The 24,524-nt window shown below is 40.0% G+C and overlaps 1 protein-coding gene across 4 annotated transcripts in view; it reads right to left on the reverse strand.

Annotated features, from left to right (window-relative positions):
* Positions 1–24,524, reverse strand: part of PDE1C (phosphodiesterase 1C) — a 336,098-nt gene that overhangs the window by 25,683 nt on the left and 285,891 nt on the right. For all 4 annotated transcript variants that reach the window (XM_076330826.1, XM_076330828.1, XM_076330827.1 and 1 more), the window contains 4 exons: positions 21,084–21,204; positions 19,685–19,860; positions 15,049–15,348; positions 11,515–11,589 (listed from right to left, as the gene is read on the reverse strand). In XM_076330826.1, the coding sequence (XP_076186941.1) occupies positions 11,515–11,589; positions 15,049–15,348; positions 19,685–19,860; positions 21,084–21,204 (672 nt within the window). The remainder of the gene's footprint in view (positions 1–11,514; positions 11,590–15,048; positions 15,349–19,684; positions 19,861–21,083; positions 21,205–24,524) is intronic.

Consider the following 24,524-nt stretch of genomic DNA (forward strand, 5'->3'; position numbering starts at 1 on the left):
GTCCCCTGCAAGTTGTTACAATATCTTGCTCACTGATGCAATTCTAAGACACTGTTGTAAAGAATTAGGCTTTCAGCATTTCATTGGATTTATTTAGACTGAATTGTCACATTCCCAGCACTACCCAGACAGCATAATCTACAATGGGCAATAACACTTCCTTGATGTCTCCCATCTAAAAAGTTCAGCCTATCTACTGTCATTAACAGGATCATAACAATCCTGTGAGATGCATCATTAGCCACATTTTAAAGAGAAAATACTGACCCAGAAGGAAAGGGGTCCTTCTGGGATGGGACACGTGCATTAACTGGACTAAATGACATCTTTGAGCAGTCATTATTTCTGAATCTCTTAAATGATTTGTTGAATCACACCAGGAATCTGAAACAGAGCTCCAGGTACCACCCAATATGGTCTCCCCTTCCTATGCCATCCATACTCACAAGACTTTTAACCCCTCCCATCCCCGTTAGTGAAACGAGGGAAAATGCAATGTTTTTTTCCCAGACTCTAGAAGTTCCCTGTGGAGACCTGAGTCATATATTGCTTTTTGCTTCTGTTAGCCACATCATCAGCTCCAATGAGACCATTCCAGTACAGCATTTGCTTTAAATTGTTTTTCTACTTGGTGGAGCAGATGTTTTGGTTTCCTCGCTGAATTTCCCTTTGGATACAATATAGCTTCCCTACAACTACCTTAACCTTGGATGTGATTCAGCCTCTTTCTCATTTCAGCACAATAGATCCAGTGCAAATATTAGTACGTATCAACAGAGGTAATTGAAAGTGGGAAAAGAATGAGTATACAGCGCTCGGTACACAGGAAGACTTCAAGTAGTTCACTTGGCATATATTGAATTTCATTATCTGAAATAGCCTCGTCTGAATGCAGATCTCAGTCCTTCAGTGTTGCTGACGAGTTTATATTGTTTGTCAAGGTGGAGTATTGGCCCTCCCCTTGATCACTGATGCAAATACCAGCGACTTCTACAGCTCTTCATGTGATACCAGCACCCACTGCAAGGAGATTATTAAGTCCGTTTCTGCTATCAGCTTGCAGTTTATATTAAGGCATTTTTAACTTGTGCTTGCTGGACTATGAATATATATATTTACTATGTTACTATACAGTCTGACATACTGAAGTGAAAATGCACTGCAGTTTGTCGTTTCCTTCACACAGAATTACTCAGAGTACAACTGTATCCATACAGCAAGGAAGCTGGCTGTCAGTTTTGCACAATCAGTGATTAATCTCACACATTTGCCTCTCTCCTTGTGATAAAACAAATGCTTTGGAGTCCAAGGCCTTACAAGAACTACTCGTTTTAACAGTTGGCATTTCTTATGCCTGTCTAATGCAAACTTTCACAATCTGCTACCCAGTTGGAGAACAGGAACAGAGCCCCAGAGGCATTTAGACTGAGGTGAGAGTTTAGACTGACTCAAAAACTACACCTGTTCTGTAATGACTCACGCTCCTCACTGAGTGTAAATCACAGGCATGATGACGGTTGTACCAGTTGGAAGTGGAGAGCTGACCTCTCCCAGCTTCTGAAGGCGGCCGGCTCTGCCACTCCAGCCGAACGCCTGCCCTTTCCCTCCATCGCTTCCTCCCCAGCTGCCAAAAGCAGAGTGCTGGCCGGAGAGGGCTCAGGGCACCTCCCCACAGCCTCCAGTGCCAGGCCGGGCCATCAGGACAAGACCGAGCTCTGTGGTTTTCAAATTGCATTTAAAAGAAAACTCTGCTATTTTCTCTCCTAAAAAATAAATGCTGAATGCAGACTGCAGGACAGTGTGATGTGGAATAAGGATTTCATGGGCAGCTTTTTTTTCACAAACTACTTAGCTTGCTTGGCAGACCCTGTCAATGAAAGTGTTTGTGAGGTTATTGCATGGTCCCTGTTTCCTCTGCTCAAACATGCATTCCTTTAGCGTAACCATACTTAATTATGAAGGAAGCACAAGATGACACCACAATTATCCAGGATTACACACGTGGATTTTCTTTCTAAGGAGACTGTGGTAACCTTGCAGTTCACTTGTGAAAAGGTAGTACTTAGCATGAACAAATCTCATCTTCTTCGCATGCTGCATGAGCACTTCCACAGGATGGGAGAACTCTGCCACACCACCAAATAATGTTGCCCTTGAGGTACTTCTACCCCAAGATATTTTTGAGTTAGAATTTAATACACAGAAAAAGCAAAAGAAGAGAGCCTCAGTTAACCATATTCATTCAGTACATCCCTCATTGAGCTCTCTATGGTGATGCCTTTTCATGCTTTTATGATGTAACATCATAAAGATATCAACAAAAAAAAAAATCAGCATACAATTATATTAAAATCAACATTTTTGTACTTTTTATATTTTATTCTTGAAAATTCAGGGAAAAAACCTGAATCCTACAGGCTTTCTCATTTCTATTAAAATCAGATTCTCTTGTCACACCCCAATAACCATCTGTGTAACACAGACTGTCAGTGTTACGTACTAACATAAACAGCAGATATCTAAAGGGTTGCACTTGAAGGACAGTTGAATACACAAAAGTTTATGCACGCTATGACTCTTTAGCGTGAGAAGGGAGAGTTGCGGGGAGACTCTCCGCATGAGTGACGCTAAGAATGTGAATAGGGAACAATTACTCACTGTTTCTCACAGTCCAAGAAGGGGGTTATCAAATGAAATTATCAAGCAGTAGATTTGAAACCAATAAAAAGATGTCATTTTTCACACAATGCCTAAGTAAATTTTGAATTGTGTTGCCTCAGTGCCCAGTACACAAAAGAGTACCAGGGCTCTAAAGACAATTAGACAAAGTAATGGAAGAAAAATCCATCAGAGGCTATTCAAGTCAGAGATTTGACCTCTGCCTTAGCTCTCTGGAAGACAGAAAGGTGTAAGGGGGAGGCATTGGTCTGGTTTTGTTCTTTGTTCATTAAGATCTCTGCTATGAAATGTTGTCAAGTAAGTGATGGAGAGCTAAAGCGACTTTTGGTCTGACCCAGCATGGTTGTTCGAGTGTTCCTAAGAAAGTTGACATGGTGTTTGAAAGTAGCCTCCACCCTCATTATTAAAAGCCTAGGCTTTTCAGGATAAGACTATTCCAAACTCTGCTTTCTTCCAGACTCTGCTCTCCCCCAGCACCCTGCTCCATCCAGGCACTGGGTGAAACGACAACAGAAATGACAAATCGTTGTATGGCAGACCAATTGTTCTATGGCAATTGATATCATAAAACGGTTACTACAGATGCAGTGCACAATAAGGGGAAATAATAGTCTCAGTAATGTGTCTCAGATAATCCATAATCCAAAAGGTAGTTATCCTTCCTACTACAAATGATGGAAGAATTTGCAGCTGGTGGGACAGATTGCTAAATTTGCCATTTTTAATTCCTTTTGTGGACTCACTCGGCATCTTGCAGGAGTCACCCCTTAATTTTGTAAGCTTACTCCCAAAAGCCTGGGTATCTCCTGTCTCCCCTGAGTGCTAAAGTGTGCTTAGTCGTAACCTGTCCCCATCTGAAAAGCACTGTTAAAGCTACTCCTAGCACTCAGAATAAAATGAAGATGTCAAAAATCTCAGTGCTCAGTTCTCAGCACTGGATGATCCTGACTCCTATTAAAGCCATTTGGAAAGCCTTTTTGAAGAAAATTAAGACCATGAAGAAATAAATTCTGCATATTTATGCTATTCTCTTGCTTCTGTTGCACCAGAGATGAATGAGGCCTAAGAAACAAAGTTCAGAAGATCAGTGAAATAAAGAAGAAATATGCGTTATAAGTTAATTCATCTCCATTATCTGTCTTTTTAATGGATGAGAAATTGTAGAGTGATTATTTTTTCCAAAGAAAACAGAATGTTACTCGAAGGTGCCTGTGTCCTGTTTAAAGCAAGGGAAAACAAGAATAAATGCTGTTGGGAAAAAGTTTTGAATACTTGTTTTGTAACTGAATTTAAATACCATCATCCTAATTTAGCAGACGACCCAAATGCTTAACATTCATTTTGCTAGGAGGAGAAATGACATTAGCATAGAAGGTATTCTGATTTTTGAGCTTTGGCACATAATTATCCCTAAATCATTCATGACGTCAAACAATTTCTAGTCCTGTTCACACTGATGTTGAGTGTTATGTTTGCTTGACAGCTTGTATTACACTTGACCTGAGATCACATCAGTGATGGAAGAAAGAGATTAGCTTTGTTTTAATATATGTTGTTTGCTTACCAGCACATTATGGAAATACATAACAGCAGAGAAAAACACAATGAATACATTGGCAAAAGTTTGGTTACACCAAATAACGTTTGAGTTTCCTGAGTAAAGCATGTATGAAAGAAATTAGACACTTATTATGCAAAGTGACCTACAGGAATAAGTACGAAAGCTTATTCTAGATTAGATAATCAAACATAATTCAAAGCTCTGAACATAAAGAGCTGTTCTGTCGTGGACAGAAACACAAACCCCAGTGCTTTTCAAGGCACAAAAGGGATGAGCTGCCATAAGCAGAAGAATAATCGAAGCCAACAAAGTTTTCGGCCAAATACATGAATCAGAATTTTGTAATTAGCACTGGGCAAATAATTGCTTCTCTGATTGAGTGACTAAACTGAAAAATTAGGATAATACTTAGCTCTGGGTCAGACACAAGTAATTGCTTGCTTTCTCTCATGGCAAAAATGACTGTTGGGGGGTGGGTTTTTTTGGTGGGAGCAGGGTGGAGAGGAAATGAAAGATCAAGCTGAGCTTTTCATCTAACTCAAAACTTTTATTTTTAACATTTACTTAATGCTGGCTAGAAATGCGAAGCGTCACTTCAAAGCAAAAATTCTCATTTGGATTTTTTTCAGTGCCTCTTCAGTTTTTGACAATCACTTGTTTTGAATTAGACTTAAATTCCTAAATACTTTAGCCTGATTCAAAATAGCACTTTTCAACTAATATCACTTGCTCGTTTTCTTCTTCTACATTTATTGTTGCCTCCAAGTCCCAGGTTTTGACATTAAGAATAGCAAAGCAGCAGTTCGGAAGCAGAGAAAAGAATGAACTGCCTAGCGATGGACCGATTACTGGTAATAAGTAGTAAAGACTACTATTAAGGTATGAGTTTCAGAAAACTAACTTGTAAATTGACTCTCTCTTCTCTTTGTCCAGCTTCTGTGGACTGAATGGTACAGAACTGCAGACTAAGCAGCCTGAGAGGACTGATGTCCCTTTGCCTCTGCCCCCAGGGAGAGACCAGGCAGCAGGTCCAGCACACAAAGCAAAGGGCATGAAAGTACCCACCAAGCACCCAGCTGGCAGTTTGTAGGGTGCAGTCTTTACATTTAGATTCCCATACAGTTGACTATTGGATTTCTTCCTTCTTAACACTTCTACTTAAGCGTCCTTGTCGGAGTCCCTATCTAGTAAGATACCTATAGCTGGTATGCTCAAATTGGAAGCTAGTTGTTCCATGGGAAAGGGACAAGATGAAAGCTAAAGGCCACCGACCTCTTCTGAGGAGCCATTTCATATTCTTCCTCACCTTCAGTCATTCCCTTTGGACATGATCTTGTTTCTCTTTCAGGGCTAAGTGTTGCACAAGGAAACAGAGACCTGACTGTCACTGGATTGAACATAAATTCATGGAGGGGGAGAGCAAGGAGGACTCTCCTGTTTCTGAAGCAGAGAATTTCTATACATCATGGCACAGGCAAATTATCCTAAATGGGGTAAGAAGGACTGTAACAGAAGCAAGGTCACAGCTCCACTCCCTGAGTGGTGCTATAAAATGGCTGATGGTGCAAAATCAAGGAGGAACTTCTACAATGCACTGTGTAAGTTACACATTCCTCCATGCCTCTAGGACCATGGACATTACCCCTGAGGAGCAATGCAGCCATATGCTATCTCTGAGCAGAGCTATATTTACAGGACCAAAGGTAGCCTGAAAAAATGTTCCCCGTAAAGTTGACTACTCAAAAAACCCACTTAAGTACCTACAGTGAATGTTTTTTCACCATGTATCTGGAATGAATATTCCAAATATTCACTTAAATCTGAAACCAAGCCAAATGCTATTGCCAATTTTTAAATTTGTCACATATATCTGTGACTTCACGTAAAGTAGAAGCAAAAAGCAATCAACCATCCTAAGGTCTTTCTAACTACCTGGCATGGCCTGAGCAATGGAAAGCAGGCTGAAAAAGAGATACATGAAAGTGTCAAAGGAAAACCAGGTGCTTTCCATAAGATTTACACACACACTCACAAAACAGACAAGCTGCAAAATCATCTGCATATTTATACAAGGTACCTTTCTACATAGTCCCCATATTCTCATTGAGCATGCATGCCATGGTGATGTAATGTTCCCGAGGTCAGGATGTTAACAATGTATTTTGCATTTAGCTTCAAAGATCACATCACATAATGTTCATCTTCTATTTGATATTAAAACTGCATAAAACCTTCTTCAGAGTATATCCCTCTACGCAAATTCCAGCTTGCCTTAGGTGCCACTTGCTAAATTAGACACACTCATTTTTTTAAAAAGAGCACAAAAAGAATTTTAAAAAGCACAGAAGCTTTTTCCCCCTCCAGTTATCCTATACTGCACTACTATGGAGCAATTGTTCAGCAGAGATAAGTTACGGTGAAATATCTCTTTTTGGACAGCAAAATGCCCTCATGCTTTCAGGCAAGCTTTTCCAGAACTATCAGTACAACGCTTTCCGATTTCTATCTTGGGGCAATAACCTTTAATGTAATTCAAATAACAGGCCATAAAAAGAAGTAAGAAAAGGAAGGAAATTGTCTTTAGAAGTAGTCTTAGACTATTGTAATTCCAATTTGCCACTGCTGCTGGATTCTGACATATAATATCAAGAGCACTATCAAGCAGCAAGGAGGAATCCAATGTGTTTGCCTTACAAACTGAAATGGGCTTTTTGCTTCCGACAATAATGGAGAAATCAGCCTATCTTTTGGAATAGAAACAGAAATGGCACCATTATTTATATGACCTGAAATTTACCTTTTTACCTCTCTCAAGAAGACATAGGCAAATGCTATTCATTTATACGCTTGAGTAACCTCTTTTAAAACAACACTGGCATTATGCAGATTACATGAACAGGGTTTTGTCAGAAGTCTACTTAGTGTTCATTGCTATGTAGTGGTCTTGGCTAGATCGACACACAGGAAAACCGTATCTGCAGGAGGCTGCAAAGACAGACAATTCTTAAATGGTTGAACAGCTTTGCAAAAAGCTGCATTCTCCTTAAATGAATCTGGGAATTGTCTTGTTAATTCAACTGTCTGGGGTAATTGTGGAGCCATCATCATGGCTCCTTCACACCACCATGTTCCTATACCAAAGGCATTATCAGATAAAAACATTCTGTGCCAGCTACTCCGCCGCTTGATTTTTGGGGACAACTGGGACAGAAAGAAATTAAGCCCCTGTGCTTAACCTTTATAATCAGGGAATTTTCCACTTGCTGATCAAGGAATGATTGTCAAGAAAAATTAAGACCAAAAGTCAGCTTTACGTGTTGGCATGGGCAATGTATAGAACACAGGCTTTTAACTACTATTAAGCAGCAGTATAGCTTAACAAAATCAAAATAAAGCTAAAAACTCAATTTCTGGTAAGCCTGTTATGAACTCTTCATAGAGTCTGTATATTTTAAGGGGTTATATATCGTATTGTGTTGTATTGTGTCATATTATACTATATGCTGCTGCACTGCATAGAGGAATGTATTATTGAAACGATGACCTGTCAAAACGCAGGGTTACGATTTGACCACAAGGTGGGAGCATTGCTCATCACACATACGCAGGGCACATCAGGATTTCTCTGTCTGTTCTAGCTGTTTAAGATACAAATATCCTGTATATTTCTGTGCTATAACCTGCAAACGTGCATGTTACTACTAGAATAATAAGTTCCCAGGACAAACACAAAAAAAGAACCTTTTATTTGTCTGTAATTGCTAGCTGAAAAAGAATATTTGAATAAACTGTGTTTTGGTCCCTGGAACAAAGAGTTGCACTGAAGACTTTGCATTAACGCTGCAAAATCTTTTCCCAATAGGAAAAAATAAGGAGGTGGTAGAGATAATCTGTGAAAGTGGTAATGGGGAGGAATAATTTTTTCATTTGTTGTCAGTTTTGTGAGCAGAAAAAAATTGCAAAAAAGAAAGTTTGTGAATGTAGATAAAAATTATTTCCATGTGACTGCTTACAATTTTCCATGCAAAGTGTTGAAAAGCAACTATTTCACATGGGAAAATCAGGTTTTCCAAAATGGTTTAATAATGTTCTATCCCACAGGAAACATTTGATGAACTACTTGTGCTGATGATGTCTCTGATAGGGCTGTGTCTTTATGTGGGAAATGGCAGCCCCATATCTCTTTTCTTGGAACTGAAAAAAAGGGAAGTGCTGAGTAACAAGCAGTATCTCCCACAGAAAAAAGCCAATAATATGAAGATTAGATTAACATGAGAAGGAGACTAGCCTACGTTCAAGGGACTTGCACAGGATTTTGAAGCAGTTAAGACCAAAATCTAAGGCATGACTGCAGCTTACATAGCCATCCTCAAGCTAGCTTTAAAGTAGTTGGCTTTGGGTACAGACAGACTCAGTCGTATGAAGCTCCTGCTAGATGCATACGTAGTTCCTCGCTGTCTCAGCGAGCCTGATCCCTGTTTCTGGGGGCATGCCCCCTTAATTATTTTTGGGTAGCTTCAAGGTAACTCTGACACAAAAGCTACATTTCACACCTGTGACTACAGTGTAGACATGTAGCTTCAATGCCTTCGTGTCCACATGTGATAGTTATTCTATGTGTCCCTGGCCACTTGGTTCCCCATGTAGTAGAAGGACAAATGTATTAGAAACATTTTGGCATGTATGTATTCCAATAACAAGATATTACAATAACTTCCTTTGTATATGCTTAAAAAGCAACTTGGACACAGATCCTGCAAAGATTTATGCAACATATGCTCTGCAGCTTTCTTCTCCAGGTGCAGGATGCCTGCGCAGTAGGACAGGGTAGCAGACTGACCTCAGCTGGGTACAGGGCTCTAGCTGATGCTAATGGGTGGTGGTGAGAAAGCTGAAGCCCTCATGGTAAATCTACACAAATGGGCACCTGTTTAATACAAATACACCCCAGCTACAGACTGAACAGAGGCTGTAAAACCCAAGGACCCTTGACCCTGCAAAAAGTCCAGGCTGAGTTTCACCTACCAGCAAACTACATGTGGTGAGTGCATTATAGCTGTAACCTCAATCTTTCTAACTCCCCCGCTTAATCTTTTTTTCCAGCATGTGAAAGACCATGTACTGGCACGTGAGAAAGCATATGTTCGGGTAAACATTTCAGTAGTCTGCAAACAGCTATGTATTATCCATGGATAATGTTCCTTTCTCCACATCCCTCACATGCCTGGTAAGGAGATGTGCTCTGGAGTGAGTAATGGACAGAACAGGTTGTGCAGTATTTGTCAAAACAGAAGTGCCACCGTAGCACTTTCCTTTCTAAGGCGCATCATTCACAATTTTTCTCCTGATTTCTATCAATGGGATTGTTAGCTATAAGCTGTCTCTACAGCATCTGAATGAAAAACATTCAGCCTACAAATTGTCCTTGCATGGTTACAGTTGCTTATTCACTGTAATCAACTGGTCCTGTTGTATTGGTCTTTCCCCTAAGGTTATGAGCAGAACATTTTCTTACAGGAGAACGAACAGACATTAAATAAGTAACACCACACAAAGACCAGCAGCTTGCAAGGAACTAAATTCACACCCTCACTCTTCAAGTCAGCATGAAACATTCACTTCTTGGTCCTCTAGCCCAAGTAAATAGGTGCCCCTAATCTTTCTGAGACCTTGAGAGTGCAGGCCTTCAAATGTAACCTGGTCCTCAAAGTTAGGGATTCCCGGGCAGCTCTCTTGGCTCGGCTGATGCTCCTGAGTCCTTCTAAAGAAGCCCCAGTCTTTCTGCATCCACCTGGTCCTTCCAGGGCTGCAGCCTTCCAGCACAGCCGCTCCTCAGCCATCACCCACTGCAGTGGGGAGAGAAGCCATTCTGCCCATTATTTCTTCTGGGGCCTTGATAGTTACATACAGCACTGCACATATTCATGAACATCTGAAGAGTCGCATGTTATTTGAGTATTTGTACTTAATTTCTGCATGACCACAGAAAGAGTTGTGAATGGTACTTGTTCAAGACTGTTTTCCTGACAGACACTTGAGTTAAGTGTGTAAATAATATGACCTCTTAACAAAATAATTGAATTTTCCTAAACAATTGTTGCTAAGGGGCCTCTTTAACAAAAGTACATATTTATGTGTCTGAAATTAATACAAGCTTCTAGATGATTTTTTCTACATTTTTAGTTGAGGTATCACATTTTCTTCTTATTTATCACTTTGCTAAAGCAATAGGAATTTTAAGTAATTTCTTAAAAGGAAGCAATAAAAGAAAACATAGCATCATTCTAAACTGCAGTACTTACTATGAGGTTGTCTTTCTTGACCATCAAAACAAAGTACTGTATTATTTACATTTAGGAATAGCTGTGTTTCAGTGGGTTTCACTGAGACACACACAAAGAAAATGTTAGCTCTAACATTTCTTTCCATTTATTTTGCTACCTCATACTTTAGCAATTGCTTTTGGAGCAACGTGGGTCCAGATACTATCTCAGAGCCCTGCGGTATATAGCTGAGGAGGTGCAAAAGAGTAAACATGCCATAGACCTTACAGCTGTTTTTCCACTTTGCTGGGGCTACTAAAACATCTGTGGACCTGTACTCTAGGCTCAGACTTGTTTGAAATTATTCCCAGATGCCCAAGAAACTGTCCTATGGCTTGGGATTGCTTCAGTTCAACAATGTTTCAGCAACATCCCTTTTATATAGCATCCTTCATAGGACCTCTATGCTGATGTGCTCACTCCTGCTTGCTTCCCACACCTGTGGTTTGACAGTGCTTGGCAAATTGCCCCTCAGACAATAAAGTCAAGAAAGCTTTGTATTTGTATTGGTGCAGGATAACATGCAATCATGAAAAACAGGGACACCTTGTGCAGGTTTTTTCTTAGCTCTGTTTTTTGCATTTCCCATGCAGCCTGTCCTAACAGAGAGCAGAATACAGCCCAAAGAAAGTCAGAAGGATAGAACCTCACAAATCCGCATTTCCTATTAAGCAACTCTAATAATCCAGGATTTTTCTTGTAGGCACTGCACAAAAATTGATGGATAAGGCTTACCAAAAGAACAACTAAGTGGTACTAGGCATTATGTGAAAGGGATGATTTTCCCCCAGAATGCCCCAATGGCTTTTGTCAAGTGTAATGACTGTTTCTGTTAAGTCTGTTTCTGGTTACCACACAATTTTTTGGTTTTAGAATAAACTGCGGATGTTTAGGAAACAATAGATTGCATATAAAAATGGGTGACAAAATGTAATAAAATGTTGTCCTTACCATCTGTTTTCTTTGATTCATCCCCCACACTAGACTGATCTTTTTTGTCCAACTTATTGTCTTCCTTTAATTCACCTAGAAAGAAGCAATTAGAAACGCTATAAGCATTTTAATGCAGACTGCAGTTTATTAATGCCTGTAACTCAATCAAATTGCAACATCCAAAGGAGATGTTCCTTAGGATAAAAGGTCTGAATTCACAAGGAACTGGATTAACACATTTTCATAGAATAAAGCACCAGACAAAATTTATCCAACTCCTACAGAAAATCAAGCTTTACAATCTACTTTTAAATTTATTCTAATTGTTAACACCTTTTTAAGTGCACAGGCAAACTCATACTCCCTCTGGTTGTACATAGGCCATTAAAAACCTGAGAACTACCTTCATTTCAAATTCAGGACTCTGAGACGTTTATGCTTTTAAAGGACTAAGACCCTGCAAGACTTCATCATAAGTCTCTGCTTTAAAGAACCAACTTAGATATCCCAACAGTCCCATATAATTTTGTCTTACTTTCTCTTACAAGTTTCCTTTATCCACAAATTCATTTGGGTTGCTCCTTTGATGACGGTATCAGGGAACAAACAATCATCCTAGCATTGATCACTGGCTTGAGAGTCTCTATAGCAAACCAGGAAAGCAAGGCCTTTGGCAGAGCAACGGTTTATGCAGAATGAAAATGGCAGCTTGAGCTGGTGTGTATTTTATGAAGCCAGGAAGGTTAACCAGAGTCATTCTCATTTTCTGTCCTTTATTAGTCATACAGCAGAGCACATCAGACACTCCCAGACCATCCCTTCATTGGATGAGAATGCCAAATGCAAGATCAAATGAAAAATAACTTATAGGGAGAGGTCTAGCAGAACAGGGCTCTTTCAGCTGCAGTGTCCAAACAGCAGCAAAGAAGGTGTCCTTCCTTCAGATGTCCAGAGAAGCAACAGCAGCCTGCCCAGGTAGGAACAGGCAGCTTGTCCCTTCCCCCTGGAGGGGTAGCAGTGAACTTGTGACCCACACCTCAACACAAAAAGCTGTAAAAGTCTCACTTCAGAATCTTGTTAATGTGAGGTATGTTACAGGGCTGTATTAAAGTAATGCTTATTCCATTTGTATTACTATTTTTGTTACTATAATGACCTCACAGTTTCTGGATCAAGATTATAGGTATTATATGTTAAAGAGGATCTGATCTGCCTTCAAAATAGTCATGGCCAGTGGATACTTATTTTTGGAACAGCTCAAAAAAAGAGAAATTGTAGAGAAGCAAAGTCTCCCTCTTTCACATTCGTGCCCTGACCACTAGAATGTTTGTTATTCTTGGATGACAGAGAATTGATCTCTCTCTCCAATTAAGTTTCATTATAGTATAAAAGAGGAATGGTTTTCAAATATTAAAATATTTAACAAGATGGAAAAAACATGTCCTGTTCAGTTCCCATTCAGAGCCAAAACTTCTCATTTTTTTCTTCCTAAGCTCACTGTGGGTGAGAGAAAAATGAAAGCAAGATGATACAGGACAAGCAGCAACCTCCTCAGCTGATCATATTGCCACTGACTTGGGGTCCTTGAACAGAGAGGTATGAGCAGCTCCAGGGAGAGTTGAGGTTTCTACTTGATGAAGGTGGCCTCTAAAAGAAGGACACTGTCTTCAGGAAATGAAATGAAAATGTATCTAGCGAAGCACAAAAGTCTTCTCGCATTTCCTCCACCATCGTATGGCTGATGGTAATGATGAGCTAATAATGCTTTGTTTGACCATTGCATAAAGAAGTTGCTTGGCCCTAAGCGCGTGCAGGAAAAGATGATGAACACCCACACATACGTTATTTCACAGTTTGATCTCTCCAAGAAAGCACACGGGCAGCGAGTGACTGAGAGAGACTTCAAACTCGTCTGACAACACAATTTCTGAACTTTCATTGAATATAACTTATTATGAATAGGGGACTTTTGAGTATTGTAATATCTACCCTGCCATACTGCCAGCAGCGGAGCAGAATCATGATCATAATGATCTTTTTGAAAGGGATTACAAAGGCAGAGAAATAATAAGGCAAATACTTTACAATGAGATATTAACATATAGGCGTAAAGGAAGCTGTGGTGAACCAGAGATATGAATGTTAAGATTTCATCAGTCTCCAAAGGCTCTGCGGTGGTTGTACCTCATAAAGGCCTTTTCCCATAAATTAAGGAGCAGAATTTTTTTTCCTGAGGAAGACACTAATTTTCAGAAATCATTATAATTCTTTTCAAAGCATTTTTGACACCTGCAGCAGAGAGACATTGCAGAAAAAGGTACTGTCAAAATCACTAGAGCACACTTAACCCCTGTATTGTTAGAAGCATGTAAAACAAAGGTTGTCAGAAGAAAAGTCTGATGCAGTCTAACTGGGATTTCATATGTCCCCAACCTTTTTGTCTCCTTGGGGGCCCCATTCCTATTCACCCACGTAACACTGCCTGAAGAAAAATCCCATACATAACAGAGCATGACAGCTCGGATCCCCATAGTCCTTCCAATCTAAAAAAAACCTAATGATGAAGGGATCGCTGGGAAAGGCCAGCAGCCAAGTCAAATACATGAGAATCATATCAGGAATGTTTTAAACAGGATTTCTGCCTCTGCTGCCATCTAAACTCACTGCCTGAGCCTAGGACTTTCAAGGCCTGTATGCTCACTCAGACTTTTTCTAAGAGGATGCTTCTAAGTTTTTTGCTGGTTTTGGACTGACTAATACTAGCCAAGTTTGTGACAAGTCACATGTGGCTGTACTGCCATTTTTTGATAACGGCTTCAGGGAGCAGGAGCTGGGGAGGGAAAGACAGTGAAATGGCCAAGAGACCACTGATCTGTTCTCATGGATCTGATTTTTTTTTTTTAATGTTTAATGCAATTTTCAAACATTTTTCCACCTTTTTTGGGTGCAAAATGTGATTCTTATTTTAACTCAGTTCTATAGCAAGTTGAAACACTGGAATAAAATTTCTGACAAAAAAAAATCTCCATAAAAAGGCTCGTGACTGCCCTAATAAAAAAAATGAGCAAAGGAAGCATAAATAAAATAACTCTTAAAAACAGAGAGGGGGAAAAATCCTCTGTCCCAAAACATATTTATATCTGAGAGTCAGTTCAATGATACCTTTAATTGCCTTAAAAAGAGTTTATAAGCTAACTTTGGCTTTTCCTGTCTGTTACCCAAGCAATGAAGCTGTTCATTGAACCAAAAATATTTGTTTCAGCTTTTAAGTGTGTATTGTAACAGGCTGCTTCATTTCCAGGAGAAAAGTAATTTTTTCCTTTCCTCCAGAAGTGGCAAGCAGGTATGATGAACTCCATCATTTATGGAAGAACACTACTTGGGAGTTAATTTACAGATTCCAGTTCCCATATGCAGGTGACTACGCCAACGTCCAAGAAGAGGCTCTGGGCCCAGGACCATCCTTTTTCAGGACATCAGGTACCCCCACCACTGAGGTGAGATACTGGGTTTAGGGCTGGATTCACATTTCAGTGGAAGGAGAGAACTCACCGTTCTGGACATGCTGTTTCTCTTCTCCCATTGCATGATGACAGTCTGTTCCCTTATCTGTCCTAGGTGCGTTTTCCCCTTGAGAGGCTTCGTGTTTGTTCACCCCAGTTTGCCGAGTCCCATTTACATGATTTTTCTTGGAATCTGTGCTTTTGTTTTCCCCAGGATTTGGTTCTTTGCTGTTCTCTGTCTTTGCTGCTGTGGCATCTTCAGCTGGCTTCTTCTCATCCTTTTCATCTGTTTTCTTTTCATCTGTTCCCTGATGAGCATTTTCCTCTGCTTCTTTCTTAGCTTTTTCTTCTGCATCCTCAGCAAAGAGAGAAGCAAAACGAGAAAAGAAATCATGATTATCAGTCAATTTGACAAGAATGATACAACTCACACATCTAAATCTACTTCAGCTTTTTACATGCAAACAGCTTTTACTTAGATAAATGTAGGAATTGACTTGACAAGGGAAAAAGAGCACAGGAGAATATTTAAGAAAGTATTCTGAAAAAAACCACCCCATGTTGCCCTAAATGTACATTATGTGCATGTCCTTTTTTTACCATATAAGGTTCACCTTTGAAAATGTTCCTCAAAATTCTTAAAAGGCAAATTAAAAAGAGATATTAGCTATTGAAGGCTCTAGGGGTGCCAAGGTTAGTTTCATTTTTGACACACAACAATCAGTCAAACGACATTCAGTTTATCTCATACCGTACCATGTAACTCTAAGCACATAAAAAGTCTTGGTTCTTTGATATCTACTTTTTTTCCTTCTTGTTCCAGGTTGCTTCCAATGCCAGCTTCCTAATCTCTTCCCTTTCACTTACCGTTATCCTTTCTTTATGGCTCTGTCCTTTCTTGGCAGACTAATATATTGCTACTAGTACTTGCCCTTCCATCCCAGAAAGTCTTACAGTCAATCACAAATATGCAAAGGTATAAATTAAAAAGTGAGTGTTAAACAACAGCAGCATCTCAAAATATTGTCATTCCAAAAAAAAAAAAAGTTCACAGAGAAGCCAATTTCCCCCATTCAAGATACTGCTCTTGTTCTTATCCAAACCTGGGGTCCTGATGCAGCACGCACTTACAACATAGGTTGCAAATTACTTTGGCTCCAGGTGTTGAGACCACTACATTTCTAGCCCAGGTCGGGTACAGCACACCCCCCCAGACTCAGCTGCAAAGGCTCTGTGTGGCTTCCTGCGTCACACTGGAAAGCAGGACAGAACAACCCTCAGCGCAGTCCTCAAGCTAATAAACCCATCTGGGTGCGCACAGACTCTGGGCAGAGACTCCATAATTTTCTCCCCCTTTTCCATGATCAATAGAGAATAAATCTGTAGAAGCAGCTGAGTAGCTCAACACACACTCAGTTTGGAACCTGCAAGCTTATGCAGCTTCAGAGCATATCTATATCCATACCGAGTCTAAGCATTCAGATGTGACTGCTCTATGCCTGTATTCAAGACTTTTGGGTCGGCAATATCCCAGCCCACCCATCACGCCATCATGGACAACCAACTGCACTTTAATTGTGATAGGAATCACAAACAGATGTATCTCCTGGTTTCTGAGAGACTGTGTAAGCTGATGAACAGACAAACAGATCCTACAAAACAGTGAATAAAGTCTACCTTGGTCCTATGGAAGCATTCTTGACACCTGTAGGGAAGATGTTTTGCTCCTTACAGGAGCAGGGTCTTGGCCAGTGAATAAAAATTACAAAAGAATTTCTAAGTGTCTTGACAAATACTTCTTACGAGTGAATCAGAACTGGTTTTGAGAAAAATGTACCGATGGGATACAAGAGAGAAAGGGGGAAAGCCGTCTTTATAAGAAATGCCAATCTATATTTCCTTGCCAGCAGCTAACTAAAGTTAATTAATTTATAAATTAATAAATTATGCTCACACAAAAATGTAATTAAATTAGATATGAGCCTCCCTCACTTTATTAATCGTTCCTGAAATCTATGGTAGCTTCCATAGATAGCTCAGCTATGCATGTTGATATTTTCCCTGGAGTCTCATGGTATACAGGATTCCTCTCATTTGGGGATCTGAAAAAAAATGCTGCATTTTGCACCTGAACCACAGGAGAGAGATTCGGCTCAGGAGACTGGGGCTTCCTACAGCACCATTGGACAAGTGCCTCTTGTCAAAATTAGTGTCAGAAAATACTTTATCTAAATGGTGCTTTGCACATCAGGGTGTTTGATTATTCCGGTTTTTTAATTTGTAGCTATTTAATGATGATCCTTTAAGCAAAAAGAGATCAGTAATAAACCCACTTAATTTGCCCCCACAGTCCGAGAAATTTTCTATAAATACCACACTCAGGATAAAAACAGCTCACTGATGCTTCTAGGGACAACGCCATTACCAAAGGGAATACAGTATTCTACAAATCATTTAATAATAATAATAATAGTCATAGTAATAATAATAATAGATGGGTTTCCTCCTCTTCTGATCCCCAGTTGCTATTTGTTGTCAACCAACAGTTAAATGCTTTATCTGTCTTCTCTTAATAATTCTTATTTTTATTGGCAGAGCATCTTGATGCATTGCAAGACACCGGTTTGACGGGGGTCAGCAATTTAATATCCTGCTGTGCGGCAGGCCCTGCTGCATATGGCTAAGGCAGGCAAGGCAGATGGAGCGGGGTGCAGAGACTTGCTGCAAGTCAGGAGCAAGACAGCAGCTGAGCAAAGGTTTTGATGTGAGGGCTCTGGAGTCCAAGAACAGTTCCTTAGTCCCCAGCCCATACAAAGGTATGCTGAGCCATACGTTTGTATAAATCCTTCAGGTTAAAAAAATATGCATGCACAAAGCACATTTAAAAGTTAAATAGCCAGAATCTATTATGATCGACTGTATATATTTGTTTTAGGTGAAATGTAAGATATGTTTTATTTATTTCCCCACAGGTCTCTCTTGCATATGGGATTTTTATCTAGTAGATCCCTAGCAGACAAGCAAATATGTACGGTACATGTTGAAATGAAATCCTTAAAACTAATTAACTGTATTGGCTTCATTCACTCAACACTCCTATACTGTGAGACACTGACCATGTTAAATGCTTTGTTTGGTTGGTTAGCTTTAATTTGTTTGGTCCACAAAGAACCGTGAAATAGTAAATACCAATTAAAAAAAATAAAAAGCTAAGAAAAGCCCCTGGCAAATAAGCAGATTTTGAATTATGTTTTTGTTTTCATTTTCATGGAATGCCTAGAAAGGCTTTTCCTGAATGGCAAGTTTTAATCACAAATGAAGATTTAATTTGAATAATAATGTGTGCTTTCCTGCACCTTTAGACAGGCCTTTCAGTTGAAGAGGACCAATCTGCTCTGGCAAATAGGAGAGCTACGCCAAATCTTCCATCAGCCCTGAAGCCAAGGCCACATAACACATTAAAATCGAACGCCTTCCATTTACATGAAATACAACAACTCCATTAAATAAGGGTTTGAGTAACAAGCATTCAGCTCAGAGAAGAAATTGTATCACAAACAGTTTCATGAAGAAAAAAAAAAATCAGTGATACATTCCTCCTTTTTTGGTTCCAAAGTTGGTCTAAATCACCCCAGGGCTCAAGGAGACCTTGGGCAATCATCCAGCCCCTGGAGGCAAGGGGCAGTTATACCTAAGTCGTTTTCAACAGATGGCTCTCATTAGTTCCGAAAGATCTCCAACAGTAGAGATTTGCCAATGTCTAACCTATTACCAGGTTATAATCACCTGCCAATTTTTTGTCCTCTTAACAGCCCAGGGTATTTGAATAAAAAAATAGTTTCCTTATTTTGCAGCTGCAGTAGTCTTCAGAAAACTGCTTTCAGCTATAAACCTTCTCAGCTATAAATGACAGTTATCATCATTTGCACTGCTGTACTCTGTATTGTCTACAACTGGTCCATATGTTTCCTGAACTGCAGTGGCCAAAACTGGACACAGCACTACTGTGGGGGCCTTGTTACTGCTGGAAAGACAGGAAGAATGCCAGAGGGGTCTTAGAAGCAAGGTCTGTTTTGGGTTTTTTTGGTTTTGGGTTTGTTTTTTTGTTTTTTTTTTTCAACAGCATGACAATATTGAACCCTGGTCAACTTGCAACCAACACAGCCCTCATATTCTTCTGAAATATTTGCAGTCCCTCCTAGACTGACGACATCATGAGCATTTGCAGCATAGTTCCCAATTCATTATCCAAGTTATCACCAGAAATACGAAACCAGCTGTGATTCCAGAATATCCTGTCCTTCTCCCCTGAACTATCATCTATACCTCTTTCAATCTTAACAGTGAACAACTGATAACCTATCTCTACAAATGCCGTTCCAGCTATTTTTGCACACACTCTGAGTCTGACTCATGACTTTAGGGGACCTCCCTCACAAATATTTTTTTTTCCTCCCATTGTCCACATCCTCTTCATTACGTACACTCACACCATGTAAGAAGAGTGTAAGGCACAGATGAGTCACAATGTTCCTATCTTTCTGAATTCAGTGTAGGTTGTTGACCTTGAAAAGCAGATTCTTTCAAACTAATAGTGCTTACTTGGAGAATAATTTGATTGAAGAAGAGCTTGAAGAAGAGGTCAAAAGAATTTTTATTCTTTCACTAAGAAGCCTGGCTGTTACCTTTGGTGGCTTGCGCTTTCCATTTCTCCCGGTTCTGCTGCACCACCTCAGTCCAGGTGGCTTTAAAACATTTGAAGTCCACAGTGAGTATGGAGCAGTTGAGTGAGGCACTTCCTTCGGACCCAGTGCTCTTGACACTTGATCTTTTAACTTCGGAGGGACTAATGCTATTCAGACTGGGACACAAGATCACAAAACACAGAAGAAATCAGTATCCCATACACCCAAATACAGCTAAGAAGAAATAACGACTGTAAGTCTAGATAACTTAACAGAGTCAACCAGGAAAAACAAAAACTAAGCTTGAATCCCTCATCCTCCCCTCCCTCCCTCCCACCCCAGGGCAACCAGTATTAAAGCAAACAGCACAACCTGAGCCAGTATTAGAAATAAAGGGCAGCTTTTCCCTGCTTATTTTTTGGTATGCATAGTCCCTAAGAAATAGAATCACTCAAAGTGTTGCCATTACCTTTGTTGTGCATCTTCACTCCCTAAATATTCATTGGAGAGTCAGACAATTCTAGAAATCAAATATGTCAAAGGAGGAGCCTCCTAAAATTCACCAATGGGAGCCATTAGGCACAGGACAGGAGGCCAGCCTTTGTCCAGGGCTTGGTGAGCTCAGCTGAGGCTGAAATCAGGCATTCATTTCAGTTACAGATCCTACAGTTGTCTTTCAAGGATGAACACTTCATTGTGCACATTTTAATAAAGGCAGCAAGATAACTGACATAGAAAGATATTAGTGCTTACTCTTTGTGTAACAGCCCAAGAGTAAAGAAGTCACTTGGGAGAGAGAATCCTGACTTGGTAGCTCTACTCGAGGGAGCACTAGCCACGTGGCATTTGAATCCCAAGACATGCCCTGTCCATGAAACTATTAAAAGAATAGTTTCTCTACAACAGCAGAGCAGGTTGAATGGGCCAAGACTCCTTACACCCAAACTCCAGGTGAATTCTGGTGGTACTTCACACATTTGTGTAACCCTAAATACTATCACTAAAGTGTGCTTATACTTCCCAGTCCTCTTTTGTATTTCAACCCCATTTATACTTCTAGACATGAAGAAATGAGTGCCTCCCAACGACTCCCTCTACCTTCTCTTTGACATTAGTGACTGAGAGCACACTAAAGTTCACCTGATTGCATGGCTACAACCATTTGTGCTCACTGCCTTTGGAGGCATGGCTCAGGTTCATGCCAGCCTCCCTCTTTGCCCTCCTCTGGGCTGGAGTTTCCCTGCAACAAAGTCACGTCACAAGGTGAGCTGTGGTGTTGGCAATGCGGATATAGGGCTTTAAGCCACATGGAAGACATATACTGTGGAGATGAAACCAGGGGAGTTGGGTGCAGTGGCACCATGTGCAGAGTGAAGGGTGAGGGCGCATGGTTATTCACCTGGAACGCCTGAACCCGGACATGCCAGAGCGGGAAGCTTCATCGATGAGTGGTGTCACAATCTTCTCGGTCATGTCAGTCAGCACAGTAAAAGTGGGTTCCACAATGAAATCAATGAAACCTGAGCAGAAACACAAGCAGAGTCAAGCAGGCAAGAGAAGGATTTATGTGGAGTCACTGCTTCAGTGATCACAGACAACCACGCTGTAAAAGACAGAGTAAAAAAAAAAAAATACCTTGAAAGAGGGATAGGCAAATACTAGAACGGGAAAATGGAGCTATGCATTAATCCCTGACCCAAGAGCCTGGATATAGCATGCAATAAAAGGTACCTACTTAAACACTGGAAAGAAACTGTGGCAAATCAGAATGTAAACAGATGCATCAGAACTTGTTTTATACAAGTTATAAGCCAAATTCCTAGCGGATTTGGATAAATTTAAGCCAAATTCCTAGCGGATTTGGATAAAACCCAGTTTCAAAGATGAACTCTCTAAAAGCAGAAAATTAATATAACAGTAATAATACTGGTAAGCTTTGCTGGTTTGGAGTTACATGCACACGTCCCTTACTGCGTATCAGTGGGTTGCTGTGAATATTCTCTCCTCAGTGCTCAGCCAGCTTGTTCTTGTTGATAATAAAACACATTTAGATGCTTTTACCCCCATTTTTTAATATAAGGAAAGGAAAAAAATAAAGGGCCAAATAATTTCTAATTCAGTATACAGTATACAGAGATGAATACCGCTCTGATCTGAATGTTGGGAAGGGCAGACTGAAGGGCCCTGTGGCCATAAGCTCATGAAATGAAAGAAAATCCAAGTTGCACAGAAAAAATGTGAGAGTGAGAAGCTTATAGTACCTTACATCTTCCCCTAAATTCTCACCTGGGGCAAGGGCTATTTCTTATGTTCATTTTAGCACTTCACTTAGCAAATTTCTTAGTGCTGCTGGTAGCCAAGAAAACAATGATGTCCTTAATCCCTCCTAATGCACATCGGGATTCAGGTCTTCCCCTACTGTTACAATTTTTAAAGATTTGGTAATTATCAACTATTAATTACACATTCATAATATTACCATTTCTCTGACTGGGTCATGATATGTTTCTACAACAGACCCTGGCAATTCTAGGTGACAACAGAACAATAAAAGGAGAAGAGACCACATGGTCCAGGCACCAGAATTCACAGATGCTTTGATCCACATCTTGAGTGCAAAGCAGTTCAGCATCCTTCTAGTTTTACTTCCCTCCCCTGATTTTTGCTAAATTTCTGAAACGATGGGTAAGTAAGTGTATTTTCATGCCTAGCCAAATTAAAAACGTTTCTTGCAAGTTCTCAGAATTTCATACTAACATTCTGTAAATCTGGAGAAAATATGCATCCAGTCTTATCTGAACATCTGAATCACGTGCCTCCATAACACTGAGACAGTGTTACCTATTCAAATTTAGGGAAAAAAGAACTCCCTTCCTCCCAGGGAGTTAATCAGAAATGTATGCAGTATAAAGCCACAACAGGAAATTGTGTGCTAGATCACAACCCAGATAATCCCAGCAAACTTCATACAATTTTTTAAAACACTGGAAATTGTACTGACTGAGAACAGTGTTAAGTGTGCCACAGGAATCCTGAGGACAATGAAAACTTGATTTACATATGCATGTGTCTGCCTGTCTATATGTCTCTTCTAGTCCCCTTCACTCAAAAGAATTTTTACCTCTTAATGATCAAAGAAACCCAAGCCATGGTACCTTGTCACTTCTGCTTGGCAAGTTATACCACTGCCATTTGCTCCATCACCACTAACAACCCTGAGACAGGCAAATCTCTGATACCAGATGCATGAGTGTGTCACTAACTTCAGCAGCGGGGTGGTGGGATCCGCTTCCTGAGATACTCGACATTCACACATAAACACAAGGTCCAGCTGTAAGCATCTAAGAAACAAGTTTTCCCTGGGAGAAATCTTGCATCTCATCAACAAAGACAGGCAGAGGTGGCACAAGGGACCACAGGTAAACAAACTGAAAGACCTAGGAGAACTTTTCTTTGATAAGTGGTATTTTTTCCTCTATTCTCTGAATAAGTTATTCAACTATGTTACTTTGAAATGGGGATTATAATAAAGTTGGGAAACATAATCTGCTACTGTAGAAACAAAACCTAGGACTTTATTAATAATTATGTAACTTATGCCATATTGCCAAGTGCCTCCCCCACACCGTGTTCTCTCTCTTCTTACCTAAAGACACTGTGATTTAAATATGGTGATTTAGTTTGCTAATTAAACCCCCTGAATATCAAATAATGAACCTGGGGGTTTAAACCTATTAATGCTAATGACCATTTTATCATCCTTTTTGTTCTTCAATAGAATGAATGTGGTAAATATTTCTGTACCCCAGCGACTAAGATGATTTTACCAATTAACACTGCATGCTGAGGGTGGATTCCAGGCACGTGCCTAGTGTTCATTCATTCCACCTGAGGACACAACTTCATTCACCACGGCAAACACTGGCAGGAGGACAGTTCCCCCAAAGCCCATCACCAAAAAAAAAAAAAAAAAAAAGAGAATCATCAGCATGCACTCATCAGCCTTTACCCAATGTTTTCTGAAGCTGTAATTTTCTTTCTTGCCAGCCAAAGGACAAAAATAAAAGGATGCTGCTACATTTATCAGCTGCAAAAGAGGACAATGACAACAAAGGCTGATCTCCAGTCAGACAAGCTTTCTACAGTCTGAGACAGAGAGAGAAGCTTTAACTGCTGATATTCTTCTTGGGAAATACAAATCTTGGCCTGGTTTTCTTTGCAGTTTGTTTGTCTCCCCCAGTCTGATAAGCAGCCTGACTTCTGGACATGAATCTCTTCTGATTTCTGTACTTCACTGTGGTACAGAAATATTTACCACACTCATTCTATTGAAGAGGAAAAAGGATGATAAATTGGTTATTAGCATTAACATTAATAGGTTTTAAAACTCAGGTTCATTACTTGATATTCAGGGGTTTTTAAATATCAATTTAAACTCTGAACAATTTCTTCACAAACTGAAGCAACAGGAGAGAGAGACATTCTTTCTTTTGAGGAAGCTTTTGCTGTTAGACTGCTTCATTTCCATGGAAAAAGTCCGTACTGCAAAACCTTCAGTCTGCATTTGTGAAAATCTTCTGTTAATAAAAATGCTTGCCCACTGTTGTTGCATCTGCAGTGACCTTAGGGCAGGAAACCAACAACTACAAACAAGTCGAGCCACCACAACAGGATTTCTAGGCTCTGTCCCTGACAGAACCAAGAGCACAATTTTATTTCACAAAGGGCAGAGGGTTTTTATTTGTGGGAACTGATGGCTGCTTGCTGCAGATAATAGCACGATTTAGAATTCAAGAAGAACTTACTTTTGCAAAGAAATGTAGTAATTACTATTCCAGGG

This window comes from Aptenodytes patagonicus, chromosome 2, assembly GCF_965638725.1.
Source record: "Aptenodytes patagonicus chromosome 2, bAptPat1.pri.cur, whole genome shotgun sequence".
In the NCBI taxonomy this organism is placed as follows: Eukaryota; Metazoa; Chordata; class Aves; order Sphenisciformes; family Spheniscidae; genus Aptenodytes; species Aptenodytes patagonicus.